Source organism: Mesoplodon densirostris, chromosome 12, assembly GCF_025265405.1.
Source record: "Mesoplodon densirostris isolate mMesDen1 chromosome 12, mMesDen1 primary haplotype, whole genome shotgun sequence".
Classification (NCBI taxonomy): domain Eukaryota; kingdom Metazoa; phylum Chordata; class Mammalia; order Artiodactyla; family Ziphiidae; genus Mesoplodon; species Mesoplodon densirostris.
This window is the reverse complement of record NC_082672.1, coordinates 42,838,130-42,855,331: the sequence shown is the minus strand read 5'-3', so window position 1 is coordinate 42,855,331 and position 17,202 is coordinate 42,838,130. Positions and strand designations below refer to the sequence as shown.

General features: G+C 34.9%; 1 protein-coding gene across 2 annotated transcripts in view; it reads right to left on the bottom strand.

Annotated features, from left to right (window-relative positions):
- Nucleotides 1-17,202, bottom strand: part of CEP85L (centrosomal protein 85 like) — a 151,267-nt gene that overhangs the window by 66,598 nt on the left and 67,467 nt on the right. For both annotated transcript variants that reach the window (XM_060114704.1, XM_060114705.1), the window contains exon 4: nt 2,708-2,829. In XM_060114704.1, the coding sequence (XP_059970687.1) occupies nt 2,708-2,829 (122 nt within the window). The remainder of the gene's footprint in view (nt 1-2,707; nt 2,830-17,202) is intronic.

The window sequence follows — 17,202 nt, the reverse complement described above, 5'->3', positions numbered from 1 at the left end:
CCTAAATGTCCATCGACAGATGAATGGATAAAGAAGGTGTGCTACATATATACCATGGAATATTACTCAGCCATAAAAAAGAATGAAATAATGACATCTGCAGCAACATGGATGGACCTAGAAATTATTATACAAAGTGAAGTAAGTCAGACAGACAAAGACAAATATCATATGATATCACTTACATGTGGAATCTAAAAAAAATAATACAAATGAACTTATTTACAAAACAGAAACAGACTCACAGACATAGAAAACAAACTTATGGCTACCAAAGGGGAAAGATGGGGGAAAGGGATAAATTAGAAACTTGGGAGTAAATACACACACTACTATATATAAAATAGATAAACAACAAGAACCTATATAGCACAGAGAACTACACTCAGTATTTTATAATAACCTATATGGAAAAAGAATCTGAAAAAGTATATATATATATATACTTTTTAAGAGAAGTTTTAGGTTCATGGAGAAATTAAACTAAGGGTACAGAGATTCCCCATAGGGACTTTGTGCCAGTTCTGAGCCTAACTCCAAGAGAACATGTGTGCTTCATTTTCTCTTTGAACTTCACCCTATGAACAATATATATATATATAACTGAATCACTTTGCTGCATACCTGAAACTAGCACAACATTGTAAATCAACTATACTTCAATAAAAAAAATTTTAATTAAATAACAGAATTGGCCAACTGAGCAACTTGAATGATTTTGGATTATTTCCTTAGTATCTTTCTATATATACAAAATTGACAAATATAAATATATTTTATTTATTTATTTATTTATTTATTTTGCGTTATGCGGGCCTCTCACTGTTGTGGCCTCTCCCGTTGTGGAGCACAGGCTCCGGACGCGCAGGCTCAGCGGCCATGGCTCACGGGCCCAGCCGCTCTGCGGCATGTGGGATCTTCCCGGACCGGGGCACGAACCCGTGTCCCCTGCATCGGCAGGCGAACTCTCAACCACTGCGCCACCAGGGAAGCCCTAAATATATTTTAATAGATTACATCAATAATTAACTGCATTTCTTACTGCCATAGACTGAATGTTGTGACATACACCCCCCCCCCACCAATTCACACATTAAATCCTAATTCCCAATGTGTGGTATAGGGGGTAGAGGGCCTTTGGGAGGTGACTAGGTCATGAGGACAGAATCCTCATGAATGCAATTAGTGCCATTACAAAAGAAGCTCCAGAGAGCTCCCTTGCCCCTTTCACCATGGGAGGTTACAGCAAGAAGACGGCCATCTATGAATCAGGAGGTTGGCTCTCACCAGACATTGAATCTGCCGGTGCCTTGGGACTTCCCAGCCTCCAGAAGTGGGAAGAATAAATATTTGTTGTCTATAAGCTACCCAGTCTATGGTACTTTATTATAGCAGCCCAAATGAACTAAGACACTTATTAACTTATACCCAATAGAATGGTATAATGGTGTTTAAAATATAATAAAAGCCAAGTGATTCTGATTGAGGGTAAGTCTATTCATATTAATGAAAGTCTAAATTTTGGTGTGTTTAAAAATGGTATTAATTTCAAGTCTATACAACGAGTTAAATTATTTAAGTGTTCAAAATATATATCCAACAGAGTCTATAATTATTTATACATAAAATTGACTTGTACTAGAAGTATCTAATATTTTAAAATAGCCTTTTCATAAAATCAATTATAACTATCTCCTACAATCTTCATTCATTTATCAAGCATGGAAGTATCAAGCACTAAGTACATGTACTACGTGCCAGGCTCTGTTCAAGATGTTGAGAACATAGTGGAGAATAAGGAAGCCCAGATGTCTATGCTCTAGTTTATTTCGCAGCAGATCTTGCTTAACACTGCTAAGTTTCTAAGCAAAATCTTTTGAAATTTCAACTATTAAATATATTTAAAGGTTTGAATTAGGATTTAATTTTAAGGCTAAAATGTCTACTCCTTTATCTCATATAAGCACATGAAAATAAGTAGTAACTAGCACTGATTAAGAAAAAATGCCTCCTCAAACTATTTCTCAATTACCATGATATGCAACATGTTTAACTATCCCAAAAATATACATAAATGATGTAGAACCAATATAGATCATAAATAATTAAGTAATATTAAGGTTTTTTGCTGAGAATAATCAGGAGACTATTAAGTTTAAAAAAAAAATTTTCAGAGCTTTGGTACTGAAATAGGCAAAATTTTGGAAATGTCTCCCAAAATTTTCAAAATTCTTATCTGTAGGTCATTTAATTTTAAACATTCATGATTTTCATGCTTTCTGTGCTATCAGATCTAACATACATTAGTTAAAGGAAACTACCACTTTAAAGTAGCTTTCCAATTTGATAGTTCCCAAGTATAAAACACAAAGACACTAGCTTTGATAGTTCATCAGCATTGCAGCTAACTTGTTACATGTACAAAAAAGATGAAGAGGAGTTTCCAAATAATGAGTTACCCTAATGTAAATGGGAGGATGGCAGAAAACAGACACAGATATATAGATAGATAGATAAACCAACTGACCCTCAGTTCTGATAGTGGTTCTTAAACGTACTGGGATTGGGGATGGACAGACACGAGACATCAGTGTACTTGTAAGGTTCTATTTCTTAAACTCTAAGCAGTGGGTACAAAGATATTTGTTTTATTAATCTACATTTCTGCATGCCTGAAATATTTAGTAATTTAAAAAAAAAGACTCACCGATCAATTACAATTTCTTTCTGCCTTAGTAGTCCTTCTTTTATTTTCAGCACTGATTCCCACTTACTGAAATCTTGATAGCCAGGAGGTGAATAACTTTGACGAGATGATCCAGTCAAAACCTGCACAAACATGTTTACACTATTAGTATACTAAAAGTGGTTAAAGGGAATAGTTATATGTCACCTTGTATTTTCCCAGTGATTTTCATTAAAAAAAAAATAGAGAACTGTCCATTTGATTTTTTTTAAAAAACCATCTTAAATCACACCTGTGAATACAACATAACGTGAAGAATTTCAAGGAAGTTCTAAAGTAAATGTACAAATCTAATGAAGAACTGGTGACAAGAGAACATTATTATAATACTATATGTAAGATCCTGTTCTCATTATCTTGTGGAAGCTTTCTGGAAATAAGAAATTAATCATTGCCTAAGGAAGGAGTACAATAAAAGAACATACCAAGGCTAGACCGTACAAGCATTACCAGAAAGGTTTCCACAAGGGAATAAAAATAGTATCTGTAGCATTCAGACTTCAAATTGTCATTCATCACATCAACATTTAATTACACTGAAATTTCAAAAGCTAAAATATTTTTACAAAGTAGTAAATATATCCATAGAAAATGACTATTAAGCAGATAATCTAGATGATTACTGGTCTCCAGTGTTTATTATATCATTTAGAAAAAATCCGATTTAGACTTTAAGAAAAATTTAAGATATTTAAAACAAATAATAACAAAACCCAATACAGCAGATATACTCAAATTTCTATCATTGAAACAAAATCAAAATTTTAATACTGGAGGTACTGGTTGAACTGTGTCCCTTCAAAAAGATGTTGAAGTCCTAACCCCCAATACCTCAGAATGTAGCCTCATTTGGAAATAGGGACTTCATAGATACAGTCAAGATGAAATCATGAGACTGATGCAAAAGGGGAAAATCTGAACGCAGACATGCACACAGAAGACTTTGTAAAGAGATACAGAGAGAACACCATGTGAAGATGAAAACCAGAGATTGGAGTGATACATCTACAAGCAAAGGAACACAACAAGATTGCCAGAAAACCACTAGAAACAGGCCTGAAACAGATTTTTCTTCACAGCCCTCAGAAGGAACTAACTTTGCTGATACCTTGATTTGGGACTTCTAACCTCCAGCACTGTGAGACAATAAATATCTGTTGTTTAAGCTACCTTGTTTGTGTCCTTTGTTATGGTAGCTCTAGGAAATTGGTGAATTTCCAATACAACTGGTAAATCAAATAGGAAAATAAATTCCTTGGCAAGCTAAGAGATGCTATATAAACACCACAAAGCAACTTTAGGAGAATCAAATGTGCAGCAATATTTTTTATCCTTTGTTTTCCAAAGATGCTATTGACAAGACCTACTTCTGAATAAACCACTAACAGGGTGACATCAACTAGTCCTAGATTAAACCTTTAAATTAAGATGACTGTCAAGTAATACTAGGACAGGATGTTTCAGGCAGCACAAAGACAGCACAAGGTGATCAGATTAAGAAGTGTAGAAACTAGATAACAGGGTACATAACTTTGTCAGATGGTCACATATTTGGAGTCTAAGTGACACATAGGGTTATAGAGACAGGTTAGTCAGAGATCTGGTCTTTGAATTTCACTCTTTTTCTTGCCCAACGTACAGCTCAGGCTGATACTGGGCCAGTATGCACCAGTACAGATATATTAATTGTAGCAGTACTGAAGTACTTTCACTGTGGTTGAACACTAGCTGCTGCCCAAACCCAATCCTCAGAACTTTCCATCATCCAACAAATAGTTACTTCCTGGCATAAAAAGGGGCCCTTGAGACACTACTTACAGCATCCTTCCTGATTGGTTGGTTTCTACTAGTCAGCCCCTCAAAATTCCCCCACCCCAACACTACCTACCAGCTTATATTTAGTTGGCAGAGCTAGGATTCAAATATAGGCAGCCCAACAAAAGAGCACCACACTGTCTCACTCTTTCTACTATGGCCCAGTTGACGAAGAGGTATTTCAAATTTCACAGCATCACAGGAACTGGAAAAATATGTTTGAAAGTAACTGCTCTTAAAAACCAAGAGAAGATTAAGCACTATAAACAATATTGTTGGTATTAAGAGAAAGTCTATGCTTATTGCAACTCCATGTTACTTAATGACTATCAGTTTAATAGGTACTCATTTCATGAAATTTATTTTGTCAAACTGTAGCTCAAACAGGAATTCATTAAAACTGGTAAAAACAAAGCAAGACAAAAGACCATATCACTAATTCCAAAACTCAACATAACATGTGGAAATTATCAGAATGATATGGTGAACCATTTGTGCTATAAATTATAATACTAAATATTTAATTTATTTGTAGAATAAAAGTGAATATATATTTTATTTATATATTGAATTATATATTAATATCCTGGTAACAGGTTATAGATATTTTAAATATTGGTTTTTGTATATTGTTACCATGCCTAACAAAAAACTTCTAAGATAGCTTGAGGATCTATGGTATTCTCTTCCAAAACTTTATAAAAGGTTCCTCCACTGCTGATTACCACAAATCAGGAATGATCTATACCATAATATTTTAAGCTATGCTTTACCTTATACATCTTGTACCTATTTCAATAAGACAAGTGCCGAGACAATAGATGATGATCTTTTCAAGAAGACATTAACTATTCTATTCTTCCACCAGTCATCTGCTAAAATTTTTCCCATGGCTGACAACTTAAGGAAAAGCCATTTCTTGTTTTATAAAACTTCCTGGCGGGCCTCCCTGGTGGCGCAAGTGGTTGGGAGTCCGCCTGCCGATGCAGGGGATACGGGTTCGTGCCCGGTCTGGGAGGATCCCATATGCCGCGGAGCGGCTGGGCCCGTGAGCCATGGCCGCTGGGCCTGCGCGTCCGGAGCCTGTGCTCCGCAACGGGAGAGGCCACGGCAGTGAGAGGCCCACATACCGCAAAAAGAAAAAAAAAAAAAAAAAAAAAAAAAAACTTCCTGGCATCAAGAAAGAGGGAGTAAAGAGAAGAAAAAAGTAGGTCTGTAAGACAAAAGCAAAAAACAGTACTACTTGGTTTATAGCACCTGAGTCACTGACAGGATGGACTGCTGAAGTACTTGCCAGATACATCCAGTGAATATACGTAAAACAAAACATGAAACTTTATTCTTCTGATTTGTAGCTCCCTTAACCTAAACCCTTTAGAAAACAAAAACTGACCCATAAAACTGAGCGAACAGGAAGAAAGGAAAGGAAGCCTTTCTCTGTAATTAAGATGCAATAAACAATTACCAAATCAGCAGCATGGCAGTCTTCCTACGAAACTTCAATCCTGATTCATAGAAGTAGTTTAAAAAGGAGAATGAATCCTGACACACAACCTAATGCTGCAGGTGGAGTTACACGTAATTTTAAAAACCTGTTTATATCTGCCTATCACTGAAAGTGACAATTATGGAAACATGTTACCTTTTAAGGCTTTTGTAATGAGGCCATAGGGCATGCTATACTAAATGAAGTTATAGAACACAATTTGAATTACCTAGCAAGAGTTATTAAAATCATATTGTGACATCTCAAATAGCAAGGCAGCTACTGTACCTTTATGATTTTGCATACTATATAAACAATGCTACAGCATTGTTTCCGTATATCTAAAGATATACAGAAATTGATGAAATTTTATTTTTATTATAATTTATAGCAAATTGGAAGTTTGTATCCTTTGACCAACATCTCCCCATTTCCCTAACCCCTACCCTCTGGTAACTACCATTCTAGTTTCTGTTTCTATGAGTTTGGCATTTTTAGATGCCACATATAAGTGACATCATACAGTATTTTTCTTTCTCTGACTTATTTCATTTGGTCAATTAACTTCCGAAGGGGCAAAGCTGATTAAATGGGGAATTGAATTTGTTATCTAATCAAAAGAAGTGAAAATGTATGTCTACAAAAACCTGAAGGCAAATGTTTAATCACCCAAAACTGGAAACAAACCATTAACTGATAAATGGATAAACAAACTGTGCTACATCCACAAAATGCAATACTAACTCAACAAAAACAAAATATATACTAACCATGGGCCTAGACTTTATTTTTCTCTCTACCTCAAAGTAGGACTGAGGGAAAATGAAGGCCTTGCCTGCTGGGGGAGAATATGTAAGTACTCAAAGATGCTCTGTAGATGATACAATGCACTATCTTGGCTATAATTTCCTATCTATTCATCACTATGGTGCTATCCTACATAGGCAAATAATTGAGAGATAAATGACCAGATGAAGTAAATACTGTACACCAAGAATGCAAAAACAGAGTTGGAAATGAAGGGTAGCACAATATGCTACCCCAAAATACGACTGTAGGAGTTCAGGACACGCCACCATAATTAATGACATATTAATTATTTTGAGCTGTAGGCACTTGAAAACGAGCAAACGCAGGGAGAGGCTTTTTCTGAACTCCACTCTCTGCCTAAAGACAGATCCTCCCAAAGGAACTCAACTGTCATAAATCCCCTCCCTGGGAGTTTCATCAATCAGGAAGGATTGGCTCTTATCACAGGAAAGGAGACAAGAAGCAGACATTGCACCCAGACAAACCTTCCCACAGGAGGTTATCAACTCTCCTATCTATTCTTCTAAGGGCCTATTCAACTCTCCTAAAAATCATCTATTCTCCCCTGAGAGGCCTGCATCCCTCCTCTGCTTTTCCTGAATTGAGTGGTATTTAATCATGAATTCTAAAGCCACCTCTCTGAGTTCCTCATTTTTCCCTGAGGATCTTCCATTTGTACACAAGGTACATAGGTTAATAAACTTCTATTTGTTTTTTTCTTGTAATCTATCTTTTATTACAGCGGTCCCAGCTAAGAACTAAGAATGGTAGAGGGAAAATTATTTGTCCTCCCCTATAACAATTACAAGCTGGTTCTTAAGAGTTGTCAATACTTAAGAAGAACAAAGAAGCCTTCTATTAAGATGGGACAATGCTGCTTCCAAATATGAAAAAGAAGAAAGTATTTCATATTCAAATAACTTCTCCCCTATAACCATTAGTAACACATTTTTATCCCAAGTAGTTAGAAAGCAATTAGGAATTTCTATTCAATAAAATCATAACTGGTCATGAGAGGAATACCATTTTGTGGCAGAATTTCAAGTCATCAGTCATGTTTCTACTTGACCGTAACCAATATAAGTAATCAAGGAGAATATAATTTAAACATATGAATATATAATTTATATTTATAGCTTGTGAATAATAAAACTGTAACTAGATATGAACATGAAATCTAAAAGATAATTATAAAGGCATATAACTGTGAGCCAACTTCAAGCACGGAACAGAAAGGACATCATCAAAGTAATGAATATTTCAAAATCTGTACAGCAAAACAAGGACAACTTTTACAAGTAAACATTTTTTATACATATTTGGTAGTTACCAAACTCAGGGAGGGAAGGGAACTCCTCATTTAGATGTTTTACCTAAAAATGCACGATACATTGCTGCAATGGTGGTTTAGAGGAGAAAACAGTAGACTAGCCAAATAGTCTAGCCAGTAGACTAGCATAACTCTTCTGCATCTAGAGCCCAACCACCCAGAGATATAATACATATATTGACACCTCTTATTGTAAACAGCAAATTCCACTCTCATAACTGAATAGGGAAAACAAGCATCTACAACAATCCCAAATATATCTATTTAGATGAGACCCAGATGCTATGAAAAGTTGCCAAAATATGTCATGTAATGGTCAAACATGCTTCTAAAATAAGCTCACTGTTTGCATCTGAAAATAGTTCCAAATTCTTTGGCTTCAGCCTGGACAAATACTGTTAAATTTAGATAATCTAGTGCTGCCACACTTAACTAGAATACAGCCTCTGCAGTTCTTCAAGTTTGTTATCTCTCTTTCATTTGCTTTTGTTCCTTAGCTCATTCATCACTCACAACATGTCAAATAACACAGCAGATCTTCCTCTCTTTCCTGGAATAGTCTATCTGAAGAGATACTCTATGAGCGCTTTTTGGTAAAAGGATCAGGACACCTCACCCAGAAGTAAGTTCACAAATCTCAATAATGAAGATGAAAGTAAATTACAAATTACACAGAGTTTAGAGTTTTTATTCAATGAGAAGGAAAAACACGGACTATATGATTACTGAAAGAACTGTCATTAAAATAAAATCTGTATCTTACAATATATTATTACTAAAAGAATGTGCATTTAATAAAAATAATCTGTATCTAAACTAAGTCCATGTAATTATTTATGGAATGTATTACTACATATTTCTCTAACAAAATAAAAACAAATCATATAAAAAATTCTATCCATAATCTCTTCATCAGAGTGACTAATTATAAACAGAAGTATGCATCTTAACTCTTGAAATTTAAATTAAAGAAGGAATTGAGTTTTTAATGATCTCATTAGTTCTTCAATTTGTCTTTATAACTAACTCTATAATGCTATTTTTGCCATCCTAATATGCTTTACTGAAATAACAATGCAAATATATCAAGTTACTTCAAAGGTAAAAGACCCTAAAAAAATGATAAAAAGAAACTGATGAGAGGAATATATACCTACATTTTATATCTTAAAAATACATGTACATGAAAATAAAGAGAACCCTAAGCATATTAGTGATTTCCACCATGCTAAACAACTAAGTTACTATTAATGTAACTATTTTCTTTTGGAGGAAGGGACATTTTTCCTCTCAAAAATCAATCTGGTTTATGTCTAATCTGTGTTAGCATGAGCATGTTTTCTAAAAATGCCAACAAAGAAATGATCTATGCATGAAACATGATCTCATTACAGTTATAATGCAAAAGTGAAGCGGGTAAATGATATATCCAAGATTGAGGAACAAATCATTTTCCCTAAGAAATCAACTAGAAGATTGGGGGTGGTGGAGTGTGTTTAAGTCTTCAAATTTAATCATAGATTTTACTTATAAACAAACAGAACATAGCATTTTCCAAAGGTTTTGTATAATTACTTAAGGATAACAAATGTACCAGACTACAGAACCAGATTCTACTAAAACGGAGCTGTAGCATAAGCGCTAACATATTTCACTTATTTTTAAAAGCAGATTACCAAAATACGTTTTATCAAGTTTTTTATCATAGTGTATTATTGAGAGATAAAAGAAAAATATATAATAATACATGTGCTTGGGGACCAAAGCACTGCCTACATTATTTTTAAAATGTATGAAAGGATTTTTCTCAAAGTATACAAAAGGAATTATTAATTATGGTTATTTTGTGAGCAGAGAGGGAGGAGGCTTTTACTTTATATCAGTTGGGATTAACTGACTTTGCTTACCATACATGTACTACTTACTTCTTTTCGGACAGTGTAATTATGGGCCATTAAATACTTTATTCTTCAATATGTTAAAATTACTGTTTCTTAAAAAAATATTTCAAGAGTCAACAATGCGTAATCTTCTCAGGGTAAAATTGTTGAGAGGAGTTTAGAGGGGCAACTTGATTGCTGTTCAATTTAAACATCCCTTCACATATTTCACTAAAAAGTATAAGCACCAGAAATGTTAGAGATTTTTTTTTTGTAATGCCCAGAGTCTAGTTCATCCCTAGCCCATAGCACACAATTAACAAAAAGACAATGACTAACAACAATCCCTGAAGTATATTTCTCAGCCTTCAAAGAAATCCAAAATTATTTTGAACAGCACAGACAGGTATTGTAATTAGAGTGACAGTACTTATGACAGTACTTACGGCAGTGGTTCCTTTCCCAGTTTAGTCTGCATCACGATAAGCTTGGCCTTATTCTTTTATAACTCCTGGTACTCAGCACAGAACCTGACAATATTTGCTAAATATTAAGCAATCTAAAAATTTACAATCTACAAAAGTCTACCATCCCTGAAATTACCATTACTTAAAAATCTCTACTATCATTTTTATAGCAATGATATACATAATAAAATGTATACACTCTAAAGATTAGAGTTCAAAGATCAATCCACAAACTTACATTTGAATAAAAATCATGCTTTCCAGCTCTTGAGGTTCAGCCTCATTTCTTTCAGACCCAGGAAATCTCTGAGTAATCTACATAACTAATTTAATTTTAGTTTGCATTTTAGAGATACATTTGAAAGAAACTCTTCAGTGACCATACTGTTTCTATTTTGTAGGTGTAAAGTCACAAGAGCATTTTCTGATTCTCAAACATTCAGTACACAGATTCATAATGATCCAAATACTCAATTTTTAGATATTTTATGTTTTTAAGTTAGATTTTAAAAATCAACATATTATGCTGGAGTCAACAATCAACTCTTCAGCTATCCATGGCCCTAACTAAGCAATAAACCTATAAAAATGAACACATTAACAGGGCAGCCTGATAAACTTTGCCAAAAGTATGCTCTTGATCTTAATGCTAAGGGCTGGTCCTGGAACCTACTCACCACCTTTGACCAACTCAAGGGCAAATGAAAACCCCAGATGATGATATGTTCACATCCTTTAGGTGAGCTATATAAGCTTTTAATTTGGAGATGGGTTAAGGAGGAAGTACAGATTACTGAGATATAGCAAAACAATGTACAACTCGCAGTACATTAAACTGCTGATAAAAAGTTATAATGTCTGCATATTAGAAAATTGGGCTTATTAATCTTTTCCACTGGGACATCGCTTGCTTTATAAGATAAACATGAATTTTACATATCAAAATCCATTTTACATAACCTTTTCAAGAATGCATCTATGCTGAAAATTCAAGGGTCAGTTGGTCAGTTGCATTTGTATTCTACACCTTCCTTTAACTTATCCTTTTACCAGTTCACTTGTAATGGCAAAGTAACATTCAAAATATCCATTAACCTTAACTTCCAAGGGATTAGCAGTGTGAGGAGTAAAGAAAAAATAAATCAGTCCCTATTCATGAAATTTATGGTAAAGAAAAAATAAATACCTACAAAATGTATAAAGTCCCCCTCTAACTTCTGCTTTATCTGAGTTTCCTGAATTGCTAAGAGATATTCACTTATTACTTATGCAATTAAAAATTAAGAACAAACAAAACACCCTTCTCCCTACCTATTTTTGAATAATAAAGGCATTCCAAAGGAACAAGAAAGTAAGGAATAGATTCCAGATAGAAGAAATAACACACACAAATGGCAGAGTTGTCAAATATGGTGGGAATAGATGACAACACCAGATTAGGAAAAGCCTCTGTACGCAGTGCTGGAAATTTTGGGTTTTTAATCTTGAGGGACATGGTGATAATAAAGAAAAGTTCTCAGCGTGTGAGAACCAAATTTACCCTTGAGAAGTCAAGTTGGATATCAGGGTAAAGAACAGGAGAGGCTCAAGACAGAAGGTATATGTAAAAGTTCAGAGGAGAGCTGATGAGGCTATGGGAACACAGATTTCTAACTGGCAATCTGCATTTGATTTCTTAGTGGACCAGAGTCTGGGAGAAGACAGAAAGAAGGATGAGTCTCAAATTTCCATTTTGGATGACAAAATAAATAATGATGCCACCATAAATATTGGGAATGCAAGGAGCTCAGCTGCTGGGATGCCAAGCACAAAGATAATGAATATAATGGACGGGGTGGGACTACACATCATTGAAGTGGATTAGAATCTTCCTAACAAAGGAACAGCATCATGGTCTACAGAGTTCTGAAGCAAGTATCTGGAGACCTGAGGGTTGTTTTTTGTTGTTAAATTGGTTGTGTGTGTGTGTGTGTGTGTATGTGTGTGTGTGTGTGTGTGTGTGTGTGAGAGAGAGAGAGAGAGAGAGAGAGAGAGAGAGAGAGAGAGAGAGAAAGATTTTCCATTTCTTATTTTGGCTTCAGTTCTGCCAGCTTCTTTTGTATAAAATATGTAGTTCTCTTAGAAATCATATTGCTTCTTACTACATGTGCTAATTTGACTCTCGATCCTGAATTTTCTTGACCTCCTAGTGTTATCTTGCAATAGTGGTTAACTTCCAAATGTTAAATGTTTCACCTGTATATTACTTGTTTACCGATAGACAAGTTCCTTAAAAAGCCGCAGAACATGCTATAGCATTTCTTCCCATCACTTATCGAGTGTATTTTGTACATTTCCCCCAAATTGTGTAAACCTACATGACAAGCCCCTCCCTTAAACTAACTGGCTTCTCTTGATGTCAAACTTCCCCATTGCTAACTGGGATATTTAATAAGGAAAGAAAATAAAATGCTTGAGCCTTCAAGTATCTGACAAGTCAATTTTAAAAGTGAATCTACCTCCCCTAAATGATTTCAAGTTTTATAAGTTACTTTATTATTGGTCTTTTTTACCCATGACTTGATGAATAACTCCTATTCTCTCTTCTCTATTACCTTAGGCACTTCCCCATCCCCTAAGTCTCAGACTACTAGTCTCATCATTTTTGCTCTTAGATGTTTTTTTCAACGAATCCTTCTTTAGGTAGCTTTAAATTTTAAGGCAGTAGTTCTCAAACTTTTAATAGAACAGAACCCTTAAGAGTTAGGTAAAATCCTTGGGAGTCTAGGGGGTCTAACCTTAAAAAGCTCCCTATCTTTGAAGTATCACAAAAATTTATTCACAGCTTGCATTTTACTGTATTATATATTTAAGTATTAAAATGCTTTAATTCTGTCACCACTTAAATCATCTTTTTGTCAAAAGTTTCCAGAAAAACAAAAAGGTCTATCTTGAAGCTTCTTTTGCTTCTGACGTACCACTACAACTTGAAGTTTAAATACTCCGCGTAAAAGAATTTTATACATCATAATTTCCTTTACATAGAGTTAAGTAAAATTACAAGAACTTTTAAGGAATACATAATTTAAAATGCCACAAAACTATAAAAACAAATGTAAAGGAATTAACCCAGGAATCAGAATAATTATTTACTTGGGTGGGGAAGATAGGGGGAACATGGCAAGACCATGTGGTTAGATATAAGTTATTAACATCCCAGCTTATGTTCAGGTGGTAATCTTAGAGGTGCTTTTTATTTCCAGTATTAAAATAAAATAAAAACTAAATAATTACATAAATAAAAACAGGTCTTGCAATATTAAGAGTATATAAAGTAACATGAATTATTATGAATCCAATGAGCAAAGAAAACAAAAATTTTTTAAAAAATTTAGAGGCTCAATTCAGGAAGCATGGGCTTATGGTTCCACCTTCCTTCAGTCTTTACAAATATATTTACATCATCTTTAAATGACAAGAAAGTTTATTTTCTCAGTTACTGTACTCTTATCCCCAATCTCTTCCAATTATTCTCCTCCTCCCCCATGATGAGCTTTAAAAGTGAGAAGTTTTTAACTGTCTCTAACACTTACTTCTGCAGAATCACTCATTCACTACCACCTTGCAATCTTTCCTAGTTCCCCCTTTATTCACTCACTCATCCAATCATCCATTCAGCCAATATTTAAGAATTGCTATAAGCCAGGTTCTATACTATAAGGAATAAAGAGGGTATAAATATGAGTTATTGGATAGTTCTCAAGTAGCTTGGAATCTAGTCTAGGCAGATACACTAATAAACACAATAAAATGAGAAACAGGGGTAACATGCAAAAGTATATATCATAAGAAAGAGAGGGCTGCACAGAAGACATAAATTGAAACTAGCACTTTAATGGGAATAAAGGTTAGTAAGGAGGACATTCCTACAAAAAGTGAGGAGGCTTAAAATAGAACAACAGCCTGTTCAAAAAGCCACAGGCAGCTGTACAGGGCCACAGCACAGGATACAAGGGAATGTGATACGAGACAAAGCTAGAAAAGCAGGGCCTAAAAAAGCAAACTAGGAGGTCTGGAATTTAGCCTGTTTGAGAACTCAGTCTTCTTTCCAAAAAGGGCTGCCCCATACTACGACAGAAACAACCCCCAGCACAGGACTTCTTAATTTTTTGTGCCATGGACATTTTTTGGCAGACAGCTAAAGCCTACTGACCTGTTCTCAATGTTTTTATATCATAAAATACATAGGATGCCAAGTAATTTTTATAGACACTCCACTCTTAAGGTAGTGAAGCGTAATGGTGGGCTGTGCATAGTAACTTTCTTCTGGAGAGTACAGTAAGGAGGGAGAGGGAAAAGAGTAACTTTACCATGGAGAAACTTGACGAATACTTCACTTCAGCCAGGTGATCAAGGTTAACGACATCGGTAAGTCATGCTGATAGTATGTACACTTGATAAGTGATGAAAATGGCACTTTACCTCTCTGATCTTCTTCTCAAAAACACATTAACCAGCCCTAACCATGAGAGAAACATCAGACGAATCCCAACTGTGGACATCCTGTAAGAAACGGTCACAACCAAGTGGACCAAAGGAGGCACGACTACTAAATGTAATCTGGTGTCCTGGAAAGAATCCTGGAAAAGAAAAGGAACACCAGGGGAAACAGAAAATCTGAATAAAGTATGGGCTTTAGTATCAACACTGGTATAACCGCTGTGAGAAATGTACCATATTCATGTAGGATATATTAACAACCGGGGACACTGGGTATGGGGTATACAGGAGCTCTCTATATTTGCAATAAGTCTGTAAATTTAGAACTGTTCTAAAATAAAACTTTAGGGACTTCCCTGGAGGTCCAGTGGTTAAGATTTCATCTTCCAATGCAGTGGGTGCGGGTTTGATCTCTGGTTGGGGAGCTAAGATCCCACATGCCTCACAGCCAAAAAACCAAAACGTAAAGCAGAAGCAGTACCGTAACAAATTCAATAAGGACTTTAAAAATGGTCCATATCAAAAAATAAAATAAAACTTAAAAAAAATTAAGTGAGATACATAGGATTACAACGGAAATAAATTACACTGAAATAAATATTTTAAAAAGAAACAAATTTGTGTTGTAATATTTCTGCTTTTCTTTTATTTTCCATTTCTGTTATGCTTCTTTATTAATGCACTAAATAACAATATATTTACAGGCAGGTCTAATTTTGTAATTTCAAGTGGTATGAATGTAAGCAGTATTTCAAGCTATCTGCAACAACTATACTATATGAAATTATCTAAGATTGCTAACGGTGACAGTCAAACATACTGCTAATACTTCTGCAGTTTGTGGCCTACAGTCAAAACTGAAGAAATGCTAAATCTCATTTAGAGTTTAGTAAAAATAAAGATGTCTAACATTTTTCCTATCCAAGTTCAAAGGGCACTGAACTCTACCCATGGACTGCAGATTAAGAATCATCTTCAAAAGGAAAATAAGTGCTAACACTAAATGGACACTGTGTTGCAAGATCTCTAATAGTCATTATACATACTTCTTCTCATTAAATCCTCACAACAAACCCATTCCACAGATAAGGCAGCTTAGACAAGTTTGTATGAGGTCATGCGACCAAAAATGGATTCATACTATAGTCTGACTCTAAATGAAGATTCTGACAAAGCGCCTCTAAAAACACTTTCCAGCCCCTCATTGTGGAATTTCTGAGGAACAATCTACTGACTATACTGTAGCTCACCAATGCTCCTAGTAAGCAACTTTCTGTTTAGGCAATCAGCCTAAAACGAAGGTGTAACACTTCCTAGAGCTCCAGCTGGAGTAATAATAATGATCATCACCCTCAGCAGCAGCAGCAGCTAACCAAAATGAAAAAGGTAAACACAGAAGCTCCCCGCCCTTGTACCAATCTGAGAAGTAAATTTTTATCTCCATTTTCCAACTCTAACACACAGTTTGTTAGTATCCTTCTAAGGATGTGTGTGCCCACCTATATATGCTTTTAAGCAAATCTGCCAACATGTGAAATATCCAGGCCATATTTTATTTGGTCTATGGCGGTTTCTTATACAACCAAGTATTACTAATTCTATTTTCTTAGAACTAGAGGTGCAACTACAATGATCTATCCCCTAAGCTTCACTTTCAAGTGAATGTGTAGGTGAACTTAAAGCAGACTTTCTAAAAACAGTTTGAGTTTTCAGTAATTCAGCTATCTCCATTTAAAATTCCTTAGTTGACGTATACTACTCTCTGAAATCCATGTCCAGATTATGACTTTCCCCCCACACAACATGCCAACCTATCAGAGAATTATAACTAAACAGATCTGGATTTGAACCCTCAGCCTGTCCCTTAGCAGCTATGTCATCTTTGACAAATTACTGTAAACCACTTTAGGGTTATATTTCAAGGCCCTAGGTTTTGTATTTCAGTAATCATTGGCAATTGGTAATAATAAGAGATCCTCATTATGTAATGATTGAAAGAAAAAATGCTTGAATAGCACTGAGCAAACTGTCAAACATTCATGCAATTTATTTAATTTGGGGTTTTACTTTTAAGTTGTAAAATGTTCCCTTAGCAATGTTTACAGAGGGGCTTTGCTGAATGTTATTTCTCTGATAGTTTTAGTTGATTCTTTAAATAACAAGAGATTTGTTCTAGGAAAGGATTTATC